The sequence below is a fragment of the Glycine max genome, chromosome 19 (assembly GCF_000004515.6).
Source record: "Glycine max cultivar Williams 82 chromosome 19, Glycine_max_v4.0, whole genome shotgun sequence".
In the NCBI taxonomy this organism is placed as follows: domain Eukaryota; kingdom Viridiplantae; phylum Streptophyta; class Magnoliopsida; order Fabales; family Fabaceae; genus Glycine; species Glycine max.
Genome location: NC_038255.2, coordinates 33,757,924 through 33,776,304, shown reverse-complemented (window position 1 = coordinate 33,776,304; position 18,381 = coordinate 33,757,924). Strand labels below are relative to the sequence as shown.

The window sequence follows — 18,381 nt, the reverse complement described above, 5'->3', positions numbered from 1 at the left end:
TTTTTATATAAAATTAAGAAATTATTTTGTTTCTTTTATATTTTTTTATACACAAGTTTCTCTAAAATACTTCTTCAAAATTATAAGGGACAAAAAAATTGCTGATAAAATAATATTTAATTTAATTCAGTTGTCGATTTGTTTATGATATCAACGTTTTTTTTTTTAATTGCGGAACAGTAAATAGAACAGGTGATTTGATTTTCTCTTATTTACACACATATTGAAATTTCAAACGATAGGTAATCTAGATATCCAATTGGCTATATATGCTATAATTATCTGAAATCTGAAATATCACTATACAACAAACAATTAATACACAGCAATGTCTTTATCCTAATGATGGAGCCGCCTCCACAATTCCACACCTTAGACTCCGCCTCTTGTTATTATTCCAATTAATCTACGCTACTGATCATAATAAATAAAACTCAATTTTCACGACACACTTGGAGAATTTTCGTGCCGTTTACGACACCATGGCCACTATATACTGTGTTGCTATATGTTAATGTTATGTATATGTATATATATCCCTTTGGACTTTCTCTTCTCTTTCCTCACATCACATTCGGTGTATGTATCCCTTATATTAGCCACGTTAACATTAAGCGCCGCCCCCGCCATTTATATTTGCTCTCAATCTTTTTACCACATCCACTTTTCTTTTCCAAAACCTCTTCATACACACACCTTCTTTTTCTTCCTTTTCTTTCTATATATAGTGACAAAGAAAATTGGTGTTGGGTTTGATTTCGATGGAGAATTATTCCATGTTGTTCTCTGTTTCCAATTCCTCAAGCTACCCAATTGGAGTTGGAAGCTCTCAAATTGGTTATAGTGGTCAAAGCTCCAATGCGTTTCTTGGTCTAAGGCCTAGTAATGAATTAGCTAGTGATGATCATGAGAAGAGACAAGGTGGTGGTGATGGCAATATGTTAATGTCTCAGATCAGTGGTGGTAGCATTAATGTGAGTGATGAGTTAGGTGGTTCGGGAAATAGTAACAATAATAAAAAGAAAGGAGAGAAAAAGGTTAGAAAGCCTAGATATGCTTTTCAAACAAGGAGCCAGGTTGATATTCTTGATGATGGTTACCGATGGAGGAAGTATGGCCAAAAAGCTGTTAAAAACAACAAATTTCCAAGGTTAGTTGTTTCAACTTTATTTCATGTTATTGCATTTTTTTTTTGTCTAAAAAGAGGAATCAAACGCAGATATCAATAGTAGAGAATTTAGAATAATTCATTCACACTATTCAACCAGACCTCCAGAATCTACCGAACTACTAGACCTTTCTTGATTGATTTCATGCTGTTTGTTGTTGATCTTGTTTAGTTTTCGCTTCTGCTGCTTCTGCTTCATCTTGTTTAGTTTTTATCTTGTGGCAATGGCGCCTGCTAAGTTTGACTTGGAAAATTGATACGTGTGTAAATTGTACAAAGAATATAACAAGACCCCACCATGGTTCTTATCGGTTTGAATTTTGAATTAAGAATAGAAAAAAGCGAGGTTAATTCTTGTTGAGTTCATACTGGGCAATAATCAATTGAAAACACTTTTCTAGCTGCGCAGTCTTGCTTCAATTGTTTTTTGTTAGTTTAGGATAAATATTTTCTAAAGGGGAAAGAAAGTATTTATTACTTGATCTTCTTTTTTTGCTATTTGCAGCGGCTTTCTTCTTCATTCCTATTTTCTCTAGCTGTCTTTTCTTCGGTCAAATCAAAAGAGAAAAGGAATAGAACAAGAACGAAATTAACCTGTGTATGCATCCCTGCGTGCTCGAGATATATATATATATATATATATATATATATATATATATATATATATATATATATATATATATATATATATATATTGTACTTATACACTATACACTGTGCGTGTATAATTTTTTGTATAACAGAGAGAGATAGAAAAATCATGTCTAAAGGAAGATGATTTATGTGATGAAGAGAGATAAAAAAATAACAAAAGAAAATAATGCCATAATTCATATAATTCTAATTAAAAGGGTTCATAAGAGACAATTGGATATATATGCATATGCTATGTTCCTTTAAATTTTATGGAAACCATTGTTCTTCTGTAATAAATAATCCAGTCCAAACTCGAAGAAACTACATGGTGGATGAAATATTCAACAAACCCATAAACTTTCGTCTACATATGCAGAATATCTAGACGATCGATGATCTTATGTCATAGCAGCATATCTGATTTTTCTCCAACATTAGGATAATTTGTGTTAACTTCGAATTTTTTTATTGATTGTTTTTCTTACATTCAAAACTGCAACTGAATGATGCCATTATATATTTCAATTTTCAAGGCTATAATCTATAATTAACATCACCTTTGTTGATTATTTAATGACAAAACAAGTTTGAACCGTAATCTTATTTTTGTTCATCTAATTAAGTAGGCAGTTATATTATTTTGTAGTTAAATACATGAATTAATGAAACAAATGTGTTGATTTGCAGGAGCTACTACAGGTGCACGCATCAAGGGTGCAATGTGAAGAAGCAAGTGCAACGCTTAACCAAAGACGAAGGAGTAGTGGTAACCACTTATGAGGGAGTGCACACACACCCAATTGAGAAGACAACAGATAACTTTGAGCACATTTTGAGTCAGATGCAAATATACACTCCCTTCTGAACCTTCTTCTCCACAAACAGTATCTCAATTGGGAACTACTTGCAGTACTTTTGTTCCCCCTTTGATACAAAAATAAAACTGTGTCAATAGAAAGTAAGATCTAGTTTATTGCAAAACTCTTCTTAGACAATCTTCTTTTTTTCTTTCTTTCCATTTGTTTTTTTAAATTGGAATATTATTAGGTTATGTAAATTCAGCTGTCAAGTTCAGTACTGCTGAAAATATATACAGGTGAATATCCTTTAACTTATTCCTTTTATTGTGGTGGTTATTAATACAATGTTGGAATACAAGCTAGCTAGTAGAAAAATTAAGTCTGATTTTGTGCATTGAGGAGGTTGAGGTCAAAATCTAACGAGCTAACTATTTTTTTACTTATAAAACAAGTCCTGAAGGAGCAGGGTCTGATGAATAACAGTGAAAGAATTTCTGTTAAATTCAATGTATATTGGACGCGTTTGCCTTTATTCATAACTTTCAAAATTATTGACAGTACTATTTTCAGGGAAAAAAAAAAGCTATGGTACGGTAGCCTAGAAGCCTTTAACTAAAGTTCATTGCAATAATAACATTTTTGATTCTCAAACACGTATAGCAGTTGCATAGCAAACCAAATGTACATAAAAAAGAGTAACTTTTATATATATATATATATATATATATGTGTGTGTGTGTGTGTGTAATCGAACTTTTGGAAAATAGTTTGCAATTTTAGAATATGATAGTAACGTTTTAAGTCATGCATGCTATATATACCAAAATTAATGTTCTCTCATGATTCCTTTGTTATTTTATGAACCGTTATTCCTTTTTCAATTATATAGTTTATGTATGCCAAGATTTACTGACACTACACATCAAGATTTATATACAAGCTAGTTTTGAAAAAAAAATTATTATCATGTCTTTAGAAAGTTACTAACATATTCTTTATAGAAGTTAATTGTTTATATATGAATCGTTTGAGTTATTGATATAAAAATCGTGTATATCTAATTACTCCTGTCAATATCATAATGTCATTCACTATTAAAATTTATAAATTTAATATCGCAAGGTTAACATCGATTTTCGACAAAAATTGATGTTAACAAAAACATGGTGATGTTGTCATAAATAACTTAAGTTTATTAACATCAGTTTTTTAAAACCAATGTTAACATTGGTTTTAAAAAACTAATGTTAACACGAGCTAGTTAACATCAGTTTTTTTAAAAAATTGATGTTGTGTTTTTACTTAAATTAAAAACTCCAAACCCTTTTCTCCTCCCGCTTAGTCTCGAAAACCCTTTTCTCTCCTCGCGACTTTCTCTCCCCAGTGCTTGTTACCTTGCGACCACTGACGATTGTCACCGTCATGTCCGCCATCACCATCATTGTTCGTGGCACAGTGCAATCCTAAGAAATTTACATCTAAGGTAATGAAAGGAGATGACAATGGTCAGATAGCATTTTCAATAATGTATCTTCACTGCTATTAATATTTCCAGTGGGTTCGTGAGTTCGTTATCCTATAAGATTTCCTTAATCATTGTTGTTTCATAGGTTTTAGAGGCACTCTTGGCTCCTAGTTTGTGGGTTCGTGAACATAAAACTTGTCCATAGGGAGGGTAATCCTATGATTAGGTGGCACCTGGAGGGTCTTCCATTGGACACTTTTGATTCTATAAGTTTGCAATCTTTTTCTCTTCAAATTATAACTTGGTGTACCATTTTTGTTCATTGGTTTTTTTTTTTTTTGAATTCTTTGTATTGGGCAAAGCTTCCCGCGTAGATTGCAATAATAAGAAATAGCAATGTTGATAAGATGAATGCCACATGGATTGCTAGTAGCAACACCCCAATAATAATTCCCCCAGTTGTACAACCTGCATCTACATGTACTCTTAAAGCCTGAAATAAATTTGCACATGAATTTAGTCTTTTTATTTTATGAGCGATGTTAGTTTTTGTCAGTCGACGGATTCAAACCCACATGAATTTAGTCTTAAATAATCAGTTTTGGAATCCTATAAATATAGGTGACTGAAATAAACATTGTTGTAGCTAGTTGTTTACCTTTTAATACAAATGTTGATGATTGAGAAAGACAAGGTAGCATGAGGATCAGAAGAAAGAGCTCAAACCTAGGAGTTGATAACTGCCTTGAAGTGATCTCCCAGTCCTGTGTCTTAGGAAGAATATCATGAAAACATGAAGTAAAAGTAAACAGCCTCCTCCCACACCAAGCTATTTGTTTTTGTATTTCATCGTTAGCATCCAGAATATGCATTTGAAGATATTCTAGTTGATGGCTTAGTCTGAGTAAATTCTGTTATCTTAATTATCATGATAGGGAGTTTCGATTTGTTGCAAATATATTGTGCATGACCCTGTCTCTTGGATGAAAATTCCAAGGCAAAATGTTAAGCTTCAACAATTTTGTTGGCGTAATAATGGGTTCTAAAAGTTTAGTGTTTTAGAGAAGTTAAGATTTGTGAATATAATAAAACATAAATCTTCAATTTGTCAATATATGAACATAAATCTATGTTGAATCCTCCTTTGTTCCTAACCTTGAAATCAAAGAAAGTTTAATGAGGGGCACTCGTCGATCTTTAGAAATTTTTGTCAAAGATGTAGCTCGATCTTTAGAAATTTTTGTCAAAGATGTAGCTCCCCAGTATATATGCAAAGTTATTTAGATTTCAGAGTGCAGAGCATAGGCAACAAGAAAGATTAACCATTAACCTTACCTTTAATATCAGAAATAGAAGTGTCAATTTGATTTATTGTAGTGTCAATTTTTTTTATAATATTTAAAACAAAGATGTTTTCAAGGACTAAATGTTTTATAATTTATTGACTGAGACTAAAAATAAACTAAAAACTTCATAATTAGATAACAAAATAAACTAAAATAATTGTTGTCTATGGAGTTTATAGTTTGATATGTTTGTTTTTCAAGTGTATGACTGCTTAGGGTTATGAACTTATGGTTTCTCTTGTACTCATTAATTCTCTTTTGATTCAATTCCAAATTGTGAATAACCAATATTATCTTCGTATATTTGAAAAGAGATAAAAACACTTTGAATATTTGGAAAAAAACCAGATAAGAGAGAATATGAAAAGAAATAAAAATAAAATCTTTAAAGATTGGATAAAACAGAAAAAACCCTCTAAAAACATTTAACTTGTATATTTGTCTCGTGTAAATACTAGAATGTTTTTGTGGCAAGTGCATTTGGTGCAACACTTGGTATATGAAGAAGCAACACGCTCAAGCCACCACACGTTTGGAAGTAAGCATATTAGTCAGGATGTATTTTACCTTTTCTTCATCATTTTTTTTATTGTCACATTGTATACTTGTACATTTGATCAATGAAAATGCATGTAACTCATTCTTCTTTCTGTGTAACTCATTTTTTAACCTCTCATCATCATGTTATGAGACATAAGTGTATAAAATAAGTATAATAAAATTTAATATGTTTATTAATAAAATATTACCTTGGTCAAATATTTTACTCTTATCAACTATCAAGGGAATAATTGTCCGCCCTCGTGTAGCATGCATTTCATATAATATTATTTCCAACCCACTCTATATATTAAATTCTTGTTCGTTTGGTAGTATATAAGAGCTTGGACTAAATTATTGAAACATCCTTATCCTATGGCCTTACCTTCAATCAACACTAAATCCTTATCCTGGTAATTTTGTAGGCACTTATCATTTTGCTATTTGCATCGTGATTCACAATATTCATTGTTGGAGACTGTTAGTGAGCATTATCACAGGCACGAATTCAAAACATACTTTTCTTGGGTTATTTTTTGTTATGAGTCCTTTTTTATGTTATTTTATGTGATTAATGACTATTGCTTTGTATATAATTAATGTTCATCATGAGTGAACCTTAGATTTTCATTTGAGATTGAATATAATGATTCTTGCAGACAATTTTCATTAACCATTGTATTGAATCTTGAATTGTTCGTTTGGACAGTTTGGGAAAAGTCATATTTTTATGGTAGATTCATGCGTTAAGGTTAAGATTATTTTGTTGAAATTGATGAAATTTCGGTACAATGCATTTCTAGTTATTCTCTAAGTGCATACTTGATTGTCGGGGAAATAATCTCACCGCTTTCATGTTGTGTATTTGGAGATCAATGTGAAATGTTGCCGAAATTTTGTCAAATTTAACAAAAGAAACTTAACCTTGACGTATGAATCTACCATAAAAAAATGTCTTCTTGAATGGGATAGGGCCACACTATTAATGAAAAAGTGAGATTTTCATGCATCGAATAACTTTGTGAGTATCATAGAGTTATTATTTAGATGGATCAAAGTTGGATGAACGAAAGTCATATGAGCCCTGCGTATGAGGAAGGCGTTGAACAGTTCTTGCAATTTGCTTCTGAAAAAAGTCAACCGGATGGGGATGAAATTTTTTTTGTCCTTATATAAATTGTTTGAACGGGAGACGACAAATACTCGACAACATACGGGAACATCTGTTGTGTGATGGGATTAAGAAGAATTATACATCATGGATATGGCATGGTGAATTAACAGACATGCAGAGGGGGTCCCAATCTGAACCGTTTGATGTAGAAATGGAAGATCGCTTAGAGGATATGATTTGTGATCTTGGACAAGAGTCTTTTCAACAAGTACATACATCTATGTATGATACATTGCAAAGTGATTCAAAGAAGCCTTTGTATTCGGGGTGCAACAATTCCTTGACGTTGTTGTCAACGGTGTTAAGTCTGGTGAATGTGAAGGCCAAATACGGGTGAAGTGACAAAAGCTTTAGTTCACTGCTTAAAGTAGTGCATGGTATGCTTCCAAAGGAAAACATGTTGTCAAAAAGTTACTATTGGACCAAGAAGATACTGTGTTCAATGGGTATGGAGTATCAGAAGATTCATGCTTTCCCTAATGATTGCATACTATACAGACATGAGTTTGAAGAAATGCATAAATGCCCTAGGTGTGGGGTATCGTGGTACAAAGTGAAGGATGATGACGAGTGTAGTAGTGACAAAAACTCTAAGATGGGCCCCTCAGTGAAGGTTTTGTGGTATCTTTTGATCATTCCAAGGTTTAAGCATTCGTTTGCTAATGGAGACGACACAAAAGACCTTACATGACATGCAAATGGGAGAAACTGTGATGGAATGCTCCATCATCCATCTAATTCCTTCTAGTGGAAGAAGATTGATCGTTTGTATTCGGATTTTGACAAAGAGGCAAGAAATCTTAGGCTTGGACTTGTCACTAATGGAATGAATCCATATGACAGTTTAAGCACTCAACACAGTTCGTGGCTAATTTTGCTAGTAAATTACAACTTGCCTCCTTGGTTGTGCATAAGGCGAAAATAAATGATGCTGTCTATGATGATATTGGGCCCAAGATAGCTAGGAAATGACATATATGTTTATCTTAGTCCCTTGATTGAAGACTTGACAAAGTTGTGGGACGAGTGGGTTTCAGTGTTTGATGGGTTTCGAAATAAGACTTTTGATTTACGTGCAATGCTTTTTTGTATCATTAATGACTTTCCAACATATAGGAATTTGAGTGGGTACAATGTTAAGGGCCATTGTGCATGCCTCATCTATGAAGAAGACACAAGCTACATTGTTAACTAATTAGCAAGTGCACCAATTCATCCAAGTAGTAATTTAAAATGGTAAGACCGAGTATCATTTCCACATGGATTTTACTTGGACTCAAACAATGCATATCTGATTTGTATGCAATTAATGAACGAATTGGAAAAATACTAAGTAGATCATTTTGGTTTTAAATTAAACAGTGGTGCAATTCTATACTAAAACTGAGTAAAGGAAACAAATACTGAGCTTGATGACAAAGAGTGAATGCAGGATTGATTATGTCGGGGGCTCCCCACCGAAACCTCTCTTAATGTAATTAGGGTGATTTTTCTCTATTTAATATTATTCTAGTTATCACCTACACCTATGGAATTATTCTAGTTAACTACGATGTACACAACAACTAAAATACTTTGCACTATACCTAGAAATGAAGCATTTTAGATGCTCTCTCAAGTTCTAAGGATTAATCACATTTTCCAATGCTTAAACCCTAACAATAACACATAAATGGATGATCAAACCACATACATGGAAATAAGCACATGAAGAAATTATGAAACTAGCAATAATATTAAATAGATAGTAAGAGTTTTTACATCAAGAGAGTTTGGTGGAAGCTCCCCAACAATAGAGTGTTTAGCTCTCCATGATCATGGAGAGCTCAACTATATAAAAGTGTGTAAGAAGTGAAAAAGAAAGGGAATGGAAGTGAAGTGGGAAAGAGAGTGGGCTCCCAATGATTATCCTCCTCTAGCTCAAGTTCAAGGGTTTTTCTTCTTATTTTTGAACAACTCTCTTGCTTAAAAGAAAGCCTCTTGAGTTTGAGTTTCCGCGATTGCGCGTTGAGTGCGAGTAAGTGGTTAGGTGCTAAGCGAGCCATGTGTGTTAAGCGCCCTTTCGCCTGACTGCAAGTTCTCTAGGCTGCTTTTTTACGTTGGTCGAATATCTTCCCGCTAAGCACCAAATCACTCAGAGAATGCCAAATTTCTAATGATTCACACAAAAAGAAGCAATAAACATGGGAGGACATTGCTATTTCTTATATGTTTTAATTACATAATCTACTTCTGCACATCAATTATCATACATACAACTGAAACATGGTAGAAAAACAGTATACGCTAGGCATCGACGTTTTTTGAAACCTTATCACCCTTACCAGCGATTGAAAAAAACATTTAATGGAAGTCAAGAACATGAATATGCGCTGATACCGTTAACTGGTCACCAAGTCTTTTAGCGGGTTCAAGACTTGAATACTATATTTGGAAAATCCAAAAGAAGGAAAAAAAGTAAGACTTGCATATGGAAGAAAAGGTCAATTTTGTTTGATTTCTCGTACTGGTTTGGTCTAGATGTTAGATGTTGTATTGATGTTATGCATGTAGAGAAAAATGTCTGTGATAGTGTCATTGAGACACTCCTTAACATTCAAGGAAAGATGAAAGATGGTTTGAATACTCGTTAAGATCTAGCTGAGATGGGTATACGAGCCTAGTTACATCCAAGATCTGATGGTAAAAAAATATATCTGCCTCCAGCTTGTCATACTTTGTCCAAAAAGGAGAAGATGAGTTTTTTTTAGTGTCTGTGCAGTGTCAAAGTCCCACAAGGATACTCTTCAAATATTAAGAGCCTTGTGCAGTTGAAAGATCTAAAGTTAATAGGCTTAAAGTTTCACGATTGTCAAGTCTTGATGCAACAATTGTTAGTCATGGTCGTACGAGACATTTTGCCTAACAAAGTCAGGCTTGCCATAATTCGGTTGTGCTTAGTCTTCAATGCCATATGTAGCAAAGTCCTTGATCCTGACAAGTTAGATGAGCTGGAAAACGAGGCTGCTATTATATTATGTCAGTTGGAGATGTATTTTCCTCCTACTTTCTTTGACATCATGATTCACTTAATTGTTCATCTGGTCAGAGAAATCAAATGTTGTGGTCTTGTTTATTTTCATGGATGTACCCGGTTAAGCGATACATGAAGATCTTAAAAGGTTATACAAAGAATTTACACCGTCCGGAAGCATCTATTATGAAAAGGTACATTGCAGAAGAAGCTATTGAGTTTTGTTTAGAGTACACTGAAAAGGCAAAACCTGTTGGGCTTCCCGAGTCTCGGCATGATGAAAGAGTGGGAGGTAAGGGTTCAAGAGAACTGCATGTTATCACTCCAAGTGTAGAAGATTTGCAACAAGCTCATTTGCATGTATTGAATAACAGTAATGAAGCTTTGCCATACATACTTTGCCAGAAAGGTTTAGTGAAGAAAAGTAATCCAAAATTGTTGAAGACCAGGGTGTTGAAAGAGCATAACAAGACTTTCCTAAATTGTTTTAAAGATACAATCTTTGGTGACGATAATGCTTCTGAAACATTAAGAAAGCTAACAGATGAGCCTAAAAGAAATGTTATAACTTGGCAAGGATATGATATAAACAATTATTCCTTTTATACAAAAGCATAAGACAAGAAAAGTACAATGCAAAATAGTGGGGTTACTCTAAGGGCTGAATCCCAACACTTTGCTAGTGTACATGATGACAATTCCCCTGTAGCTTCCATCCCTTAATTTGGTTTCATTGAAGAAATCTAGGAGCTTAATTATGTCAAATTTATTGTCTGTGTTTTCAAATGTAAGTGGGTTAACAACAATATCAGTGTGCGGATTGATGATGTAGGATTTACATTGGTAGATCTTAAGAAACTCGCTTACCAGAATCATCCTTTCATCATGGTAGAACAAGCTAAACATGTATTTTATGTTCAAGATCCTTGTGATGAAAGGTGGTCAGTGGTTCTACATTGGAAAACAATTGGTGTTAATTTTGAAGATGATGATTCACTCATTGATACTTATGTTAGTCCTTTGTCCACACAAATCTCACCTAACGTCGTCGAAGAAGAAGAAGCTGACGACATTCATGCAAATTGTAATGATCATGATGAAGGAGAATTAATTAACATTGTCTAATGGAATTTTTTTATATGTACTTGATTTTAGTTCATTCAATTACATAACATAAAATAGTTTTGTGATCATCTTTAAAATTAATGTTTTTTTTCTTAGCAGGTAAATGGCTCACCACCTAGCTCCCCTCGTCCTTCTCCTCCGACTGATTCGACATCACATTCCCCTTCTACCTTGAATAGGACAAGAAAAGTGACCCGGCTGAGATCATTGGCTACTAGACCAGTTGGGGCAGAGAGACCCCTAGTCCATGTGGATCCTAAAACTGGGAAAGCCGACAGTCCCCACAGAAAGAAGTTAAGAATATATTTGGGGATCGCCGCTCGTGATAAGGTGGATGTGACATACGAGAATTGGAAACAAGTCCCTACTGCCTAGAATGATTTGATATGGGAGGATATTCGGGTATTTTACTTAAATGTTGCATGTTGTTTACTAACAATAAAATTGTAATTTACTAACAATAAAATGTAATTTTTGTTTGTCAGGCTGAATTTGATATCCCTGAAGCATTTGATTTGAGGACGAAAAAGAAAATACTTTAGACTGTGGGCACTTGTAGCCGGCAAGGACAGTGTCGATGACACTATATGTGAAATGTACGACATTAGCAAGGAGAAGTGGACCCAATTTTGATAGAGCCACAGAGACCCTTCGTGGGAGGTAACTTTGTGATTTTCATTGTTTTAAACTTTAAATGTACTTATTATTGCCAGTAATAATAACTTTGGATAATGTTTAATTTTAAAGGATGTGCGAAAAAAGGCACAAGCCATTCAGAAAAAAAACATTGCCCTTTACGTGTTGTCTCGTGGGGGTTATGAATTTCTAGAAAACAAGTTGATGGAGGAGAAGAAAAAGAAATAACTGGAGGAAGCTGCTAAATTTGGAGGCACTGACACCATCATTGATCCTCCACCTCCCATCAGACAACACATGAAGTGGAAGATGGCCTGTGTAAGTCACTTTCAATTGTCAATTGCAATTATTTATATTTATTGCTTGATTGAGTAAATCAATAAATTTGTTCGTTACAGGATTCCTTAGAGGAGCAGGCCTCACAGGGTTCCTTTGTCGCCCGTGGACGTCAGGATGTACTAGTTGCTGCCATTGAGCGACCAGAACACCATGGTCGTGTGCGTGTTGCTGGAGTCAGTGTCATGATCAAACAATACTTTGGACTCGCTCGTCATTTTGCCATTGAGTGCACATTGGCAAATGGTCATCATTTTGCCTAAGGAAAATGTTGTTATCTGGTTTTGTTCGTTGCACGATAGGCCAGACAACTTCTTGAAAGGAATTATTAACAGGTCAGTTATATTTTTCAATACATTTACATTTGCATTAGTCAAGAACATCAATATTTTAATTGTACAATATGCATACATGTTTGTATTGAACAGTGCTTTGAAGGGATTTGACGATACTCCACAAAGTAAATCCAAGGTTGTTGCTAGGTGGATTGTTGTTAAAGTAAGTCATTTAAACAATGCTTCTAATTATATTTTATTACTGTGTGACTAATTTCTACTTAACATTGAATATCTAAATTTCATAATGTATTTAGTGTAATAGACAAAAAGGAAGAATTGAGTGTGGGTATTACGTCATGCACTGGATGTCAACTATAATCCTAGGAAGTTTCAAGAATAATTGGAAAATGGTAATTGTTTGATTCAAACGCATTTCATTTTGTTATAGTTGGTATTATATATTATTAACTTATGCTTTATTATATCATGCAATATTTCAATGAAGCTAGACTATTGGAACTAGAGAGATTGAAGGTTTTTCGCATCCTGTGGGCAAACTACTATTTGAAAGTTAAAAATGAAACAATTAGTGTTTAAGTAATTTTGGAATTGTAGTTTAGTTAATTTACATTTTTTACAATTCACGTAATGTATGCACATTAAATATTCTTTTAATTCATAGTAAATATTCAATTTTTATGGAATTTCTACTAAAAACTGTCTGAAAGCAGACTGAAATTATTCGTTGTGGTTTTGATTTTAAATTTGCATGTTAATTTGGGATAATTAAAAAAATAGAGAGCATATTAAAAAAAATCCAAAAAACAACATCAATGTTTACTAAAAATCGATGTTCATGTTTACAAACAACATCAATTTTTGCAAAAATTGATGTTAAGTTGGACTCGCAACATCAATTTCTAAAAAACCGATGTTGTTGTTGAACATCAACATTGGTTTTTTATTAAAATCGATGTTGGTTATCAGAAAACAACATTGATTTTTAGTAAAAACCGATGTTGGTTAGCAGAACACAAGATCAGTTTGTAATATAAACTATTGGGGAGTACAAATCAACATCGGTCTATTCTAAAAACTAATGTTGTATGTATATATTAACATCAGTTTAAGTGTTTTATGCATGTTTTTCTGTTTTTCAGTTGCTATTTCTATGAGAAGTGGATTTATGTATATGATCCATTTTCTGTCCATATTCTAATCACGTTCAGTAGCAACTATGATCTTTTCCTAATATCTTAATCAAACCCACGTTCTGATCCATGAAGGTTGAGCTTTATGATGGACAGAGCTCTATAAATAAAATTGAGTGCTCTCAGTTTTGATCACCAAGCCTACTTCTATCTATAGATAAAACACCTTCGAGTTTGAGTGAGTGAGGGTTAGGAAAGCTAAAACTGTGAAAGCTGAAGAAGGTCCATAACAATGGTTGCTTAGAAAATTATTTTTCTTCTCTACTTCCGTTGTTTGATCTCAATGTGTTGTTTATGGTTGCTAACATGTTCAGGCCAATATATTTAAATATTTTACATTTGGTATCAGAGTCATCTTTGCCTCTGCCTTGCTTTTGTTTTTGACACTCATACGTTGTTTTATTGAGATATGAGCATTCTCTTTTTGAACGTTTTAATTCATATCAAGACTGAAAATCATATTGGAATTGATTTTCTTTTTTATCTGTTATTTGAAATGATAATTTTGGATTTGTAAATGGTTGAAAACCATCGGGTTTCCATTCAGATCTGTAGGGTTTCAATCAGGTCAAAATGATCCGGCTGAAGGTTGAAGACAACATTGCCTCGTGTAAAATATTAACCCACGTTGCAGGTTTCTTTTGTTATTGCTTTCTTTTGGCCCACGTGACATTACCTTTTAATAAACTAAATAATTGGATGCATACCCTTTTCAACGGATCTGGCTTCTCTGTTGTCCCTCCTTGTGCTGCCCCTTTAAAACTATATAGTTTTAATGATTTTTAAAATTAAATATTATCATTAAATATTAATATAGCTGTCATGCAGTGTTATTTTCATGGGACAACACAGGAACAACATGGGAAGGAACAGCAGAGAAGTCAAATTCCTTTTCGACTTAATTGAAGCCCAATAGCCCTTTGATATCACGTCAAATTTTGAAACAGGTTGTCATCACTTTTCTTTGAAAGTCCATGTATACTTTTTTTCTTTTATAACCAGTTTTGTATATGTGCTTTAACGTGCTGGAGTTATATTATTTGCTTTTAAATTTTATAAAGTGTTTTAATGATTTTAATTAATATGTTTCTTATAATTAATTTATTATTTATGTGTTGGAAATTAATTTAATTGTATGAGTTTGCATGTATAATTTTTATTAATAATTATACATATGATAAATAATTAAATTATATGGTTTAGCACATATATGATTATGAGTTATTTAATGCATTTTAACGTGTTTATATTTTTTTAGTTTAATTGGATGTTTAAATTTTGATATTTATTTAAGCATGGAATATTAAGTTATAAAAAAAATTATGCACGTTAAAATTAATGATTAAAGAGCTTACACGTTTTCTTTTATTGAATAATAATATACATATATTATTTATTTATTTCCTGAATTTTGTATGTATGATTTTATGATTATTGTACATGTAAAATTATGTTAAATAATATTTATGCAATGTTATTCAACTATTTGCATTATTGAGAATGTTATGCAAATATTTAGCTCTTTATTAAGAATTAATTAATGTTAAGTGATTAATATAATTTAATTGATGAAAGGATAGTCACAACATCTTTAATTGATTAGGTATATATATATATATACATAATGTTAAAATCACATTTAAAACATTAGTTATGATTAATCATATGTAATATAATATAATCTGCTCACAGGATTATATTTGTATGATTAATTAAGATAAAATATCATGTTATATTTCTTAATTTACCCACAGAAATTAAGAAAATGGAACATAATTAGATAGTTTTATAATAAATTTGAATATAATTGAGTAGGACTTTAGTCCACAGGCAAGTTTTATGTCACTAGGTTCATAAACTAATGCTTGTTTTACATTGGTAAAACATAATATTTTATTTAGTCTCAAATTATGAATAATGAGAATGCATGTTTGAAATTTGCAGTTAATCAATCTGTGAGCATTTATGATATTAAGTGTGATATTCCCAAATTGAAAGGGGACAATTATAAGATTTGGAGGGAAAAAATTCTCCTTCATCTAGGTTGGATGAATATTGAATATGCCATTAGGAAAAATAAACCATCGAGTATTTCTGAAACTAACACTCCAAATGTTGTTGATCTTTATGAAAAATGGGAGAGATCTAATCGTCTCTCTGTGATGTTCATAAAAACCAATATATATGCTAATATTCATAGTTCTGACGATCAGCATGAAAAAGTCAAGTATCTTTTGAAGGTCATTGATGATTAATTGTTACATCTGATAAGGCTTTTACCAGCACCCTTATAATGCAGTTCTCATCCTTAAAACTAAATGGGATAAAAGGAATGTGTGATCACATCATGCGCATGAGAGATATAGTGGCTCAGCTAAAAGCCTTGGAAGTTACCATGTCAAATTCTCTCCTAGTACACTACATTTTATGTATTCTGCCTATGTAATATGTCCCTTTCAAAATCTCTTATAACACACATAAGGATAAGTGGTCAATTAATGAGCTATAGACTATGTGTGTTCAAGGAGAGGAAAGGTTAATAATGTAACAAGGTGAAAGGGTATATTTGACTGCTCAGGGAAAGAAGAAAGAGGATCAAGCCAAGAATAAAGGAAAGATTTCTGCTCAACTCGTCATAAAGAAAGAGTCAAAGTGTTTCTTTTGCAAGAAGAAAGGGCACATGAAGAAAGACTGCTCAAAATTTAAGACCTGGCTCGACAAGAAAGGTACTCCTTTACTTTTGTTTGTTATGAATATAATATGGTTAATGTTAATCATAACACATGGTGGATTGATTCTACTTCTACAATCCATGTTTCTAATATCTTGTAGGGTATGGAAAATCTAAGGAGGTCCGTGGGAAGTGAGCATTACATCTATTCAAGAGGCAAGATGAGCTCACATGTAGAAGCCATTGGGACATGCAGTTTAGTTTTAAGCAACGATTTTATTTTATGTTTAGAAAAGACATTTTACGTTCCAAGTTTTTCAAAGAATAGATTTCTGTATCAAGACTTGCACCATTGGGTTTTTCTTTAATTTTTCGGATTCTGGTTTTTCTTTTATTAATAAATCTAGAATTATTGGTTTCGGTGCATTATATGATGGGCTTTACTTTATTGAATTGCAAAATGATGTTGCCTATAATTCTATGCATGTTACTGCTAGGTTAAAATGATGTGTTGTGAATAAGGAATCCTTTATGTTGTAGCACCGAAGATTAGGACACATCTCTATCGGGAGAATTAAGAGATTAGTAAATGAATGAGTACTTAGTACTTTGGATTTTGCTTATTTTGAAACTTGTGTAGATTGCATTAAGGGTAAGCAAAATAACAAGTCTAAAAAGGGTGCAAAGAGGAGCTCGAACCTATTAGAGATCATAGACACTGATATTTGTTGTCCAGACATGGACTTAAGTAGGCCGAAATACTTTATCACTTTTATAGACGATTATTCACGATACATGTATCTCTACTGACTACATTCTAAAGATAAAGCTTTAGAAGCTTTTAAATTTTTTAAAGCCGAAGTGGAGAAACAATGTGGAAGGAAAATTAAGATCGTGAGATCTGATAGAGGTGGAAAGTACTATGGTAGATACACGAAGAATGGACAAGCACCAGGTCTATTTGCGAAGTTTCTTCAAGAACATAGGATTGTTGTCCAGTATTCCATGCCTGGTTCTCCGGATCATAATGGTGTGGCAGAAAGAAGAAACTAAACTTTAATAGATATGGTGAGGAGTATGAAGAGTAATAGAAAACTTCCTCAATTCTTGTGGATTGAAGCACTAAAGACGGCTGAGTATATATTAAATTGAGTACCAACCAAGGCTGTCTCAAAAAAACCTTTTGAGTTATTCAAAGGTTGGAAACCGAGTTTGTGACATATACACGTTTGGGGATGCCCGTCTGAAGTGAGAATTTATAACCCACAAGAGAAGAAACTAGACCCAGGAACTATTTGTGGGTATTTCATTGGATATATAGAAAGGACCAAAGGGTGTAGATTCTACTTTCCATCATATACCGCTAGGATTGTGGAATCAAGAAATGCAAAATTTCTTGAGAATGACTTGATCAGTGGGAGTGGTCAATTTCAGGACATTACTTCTAAAAAAAAGGATCACTATGAAGCTCAACCCTTTGGATCAAGTGACAGATTAATTGTCATTCATACTCCTCAAGTACAAATGGGTGTTAGACAACCAATGATTGAAATTTCACAAGCTGTTGAAAATGACCATGTAGATCAAGTTGTTGATGAGGAACAAGTTCCTTAAGAAGATCACGAAGCAACATTAAGAAGATCTATAAGAGAAAAAAAGTCATCAATTCCTAGTGATTATGTGGTGTATCTACTAGAATCAAACTACAACATTGGAGCCACAAATGATCTTGGATCATTTTCACAGACCATGAGTTCTAAGGAATCAAACTTGTGGTACAATGCTATGAAAGATGAGATGAATTTTATGGCATCTAATCAAGTCTGAGATCTCATTGAGTTGCCTAATGGTGTAAAAGCCACTAGATGTAGATAGGTCTTTAAAATCAAGAAAAACTCACAAGGCAACATTGAGAGACATAAGACAAGACTTGTTACCAAAGGGTTCACTCAAAGAGAAGGAATCGACTATACAGAGACATT

The 18,381-nt window shown here is 33.0% G+C and overlaps 1 protein-coding gene and 1 long non-coding RNA gene across 2 annotated transcripts; both read left to right on the top strand.

Moving 5' to 3' along the window:
* The first annotated feature begins 535 nt into the window (after positions 1-535).
* Positions 536-2,969, top strand: WRKY53 (WRKY transcription factor 53). The gene is made up of 2 exons (NM_001250428.2): positions 536-1,150; positions 2,492-2,969. The coding sequence occupies exons 1-2, from the start codon at positions 762-764 to the stop codon at positions 2,667-2,669; spliced, it is 567 nt and encodes a 188-aa protein (NP_001237357.2). The 5' UTR covers positions 536-761; the 3' UTR covers positions 2,670-2,969.
* Positions 2,970-12,065: 9,096 nt separating this feature from the next.
* On the top strand, positions 12,066-12,785 carry LOC121174084 (uncharacterized). The gene is made up of 3 exons (XR_005889849.1): positions 12,066-12,221; positions 12,302-12,574; positions 12,668-12,785. It is a non-coding gene; the product is annotated as an uncharacterized lncRNA (long non-coding RNA).
* The last annotated feature ends 5,596 nt before the right edge of the window (positions 12,786-18,381 follow it).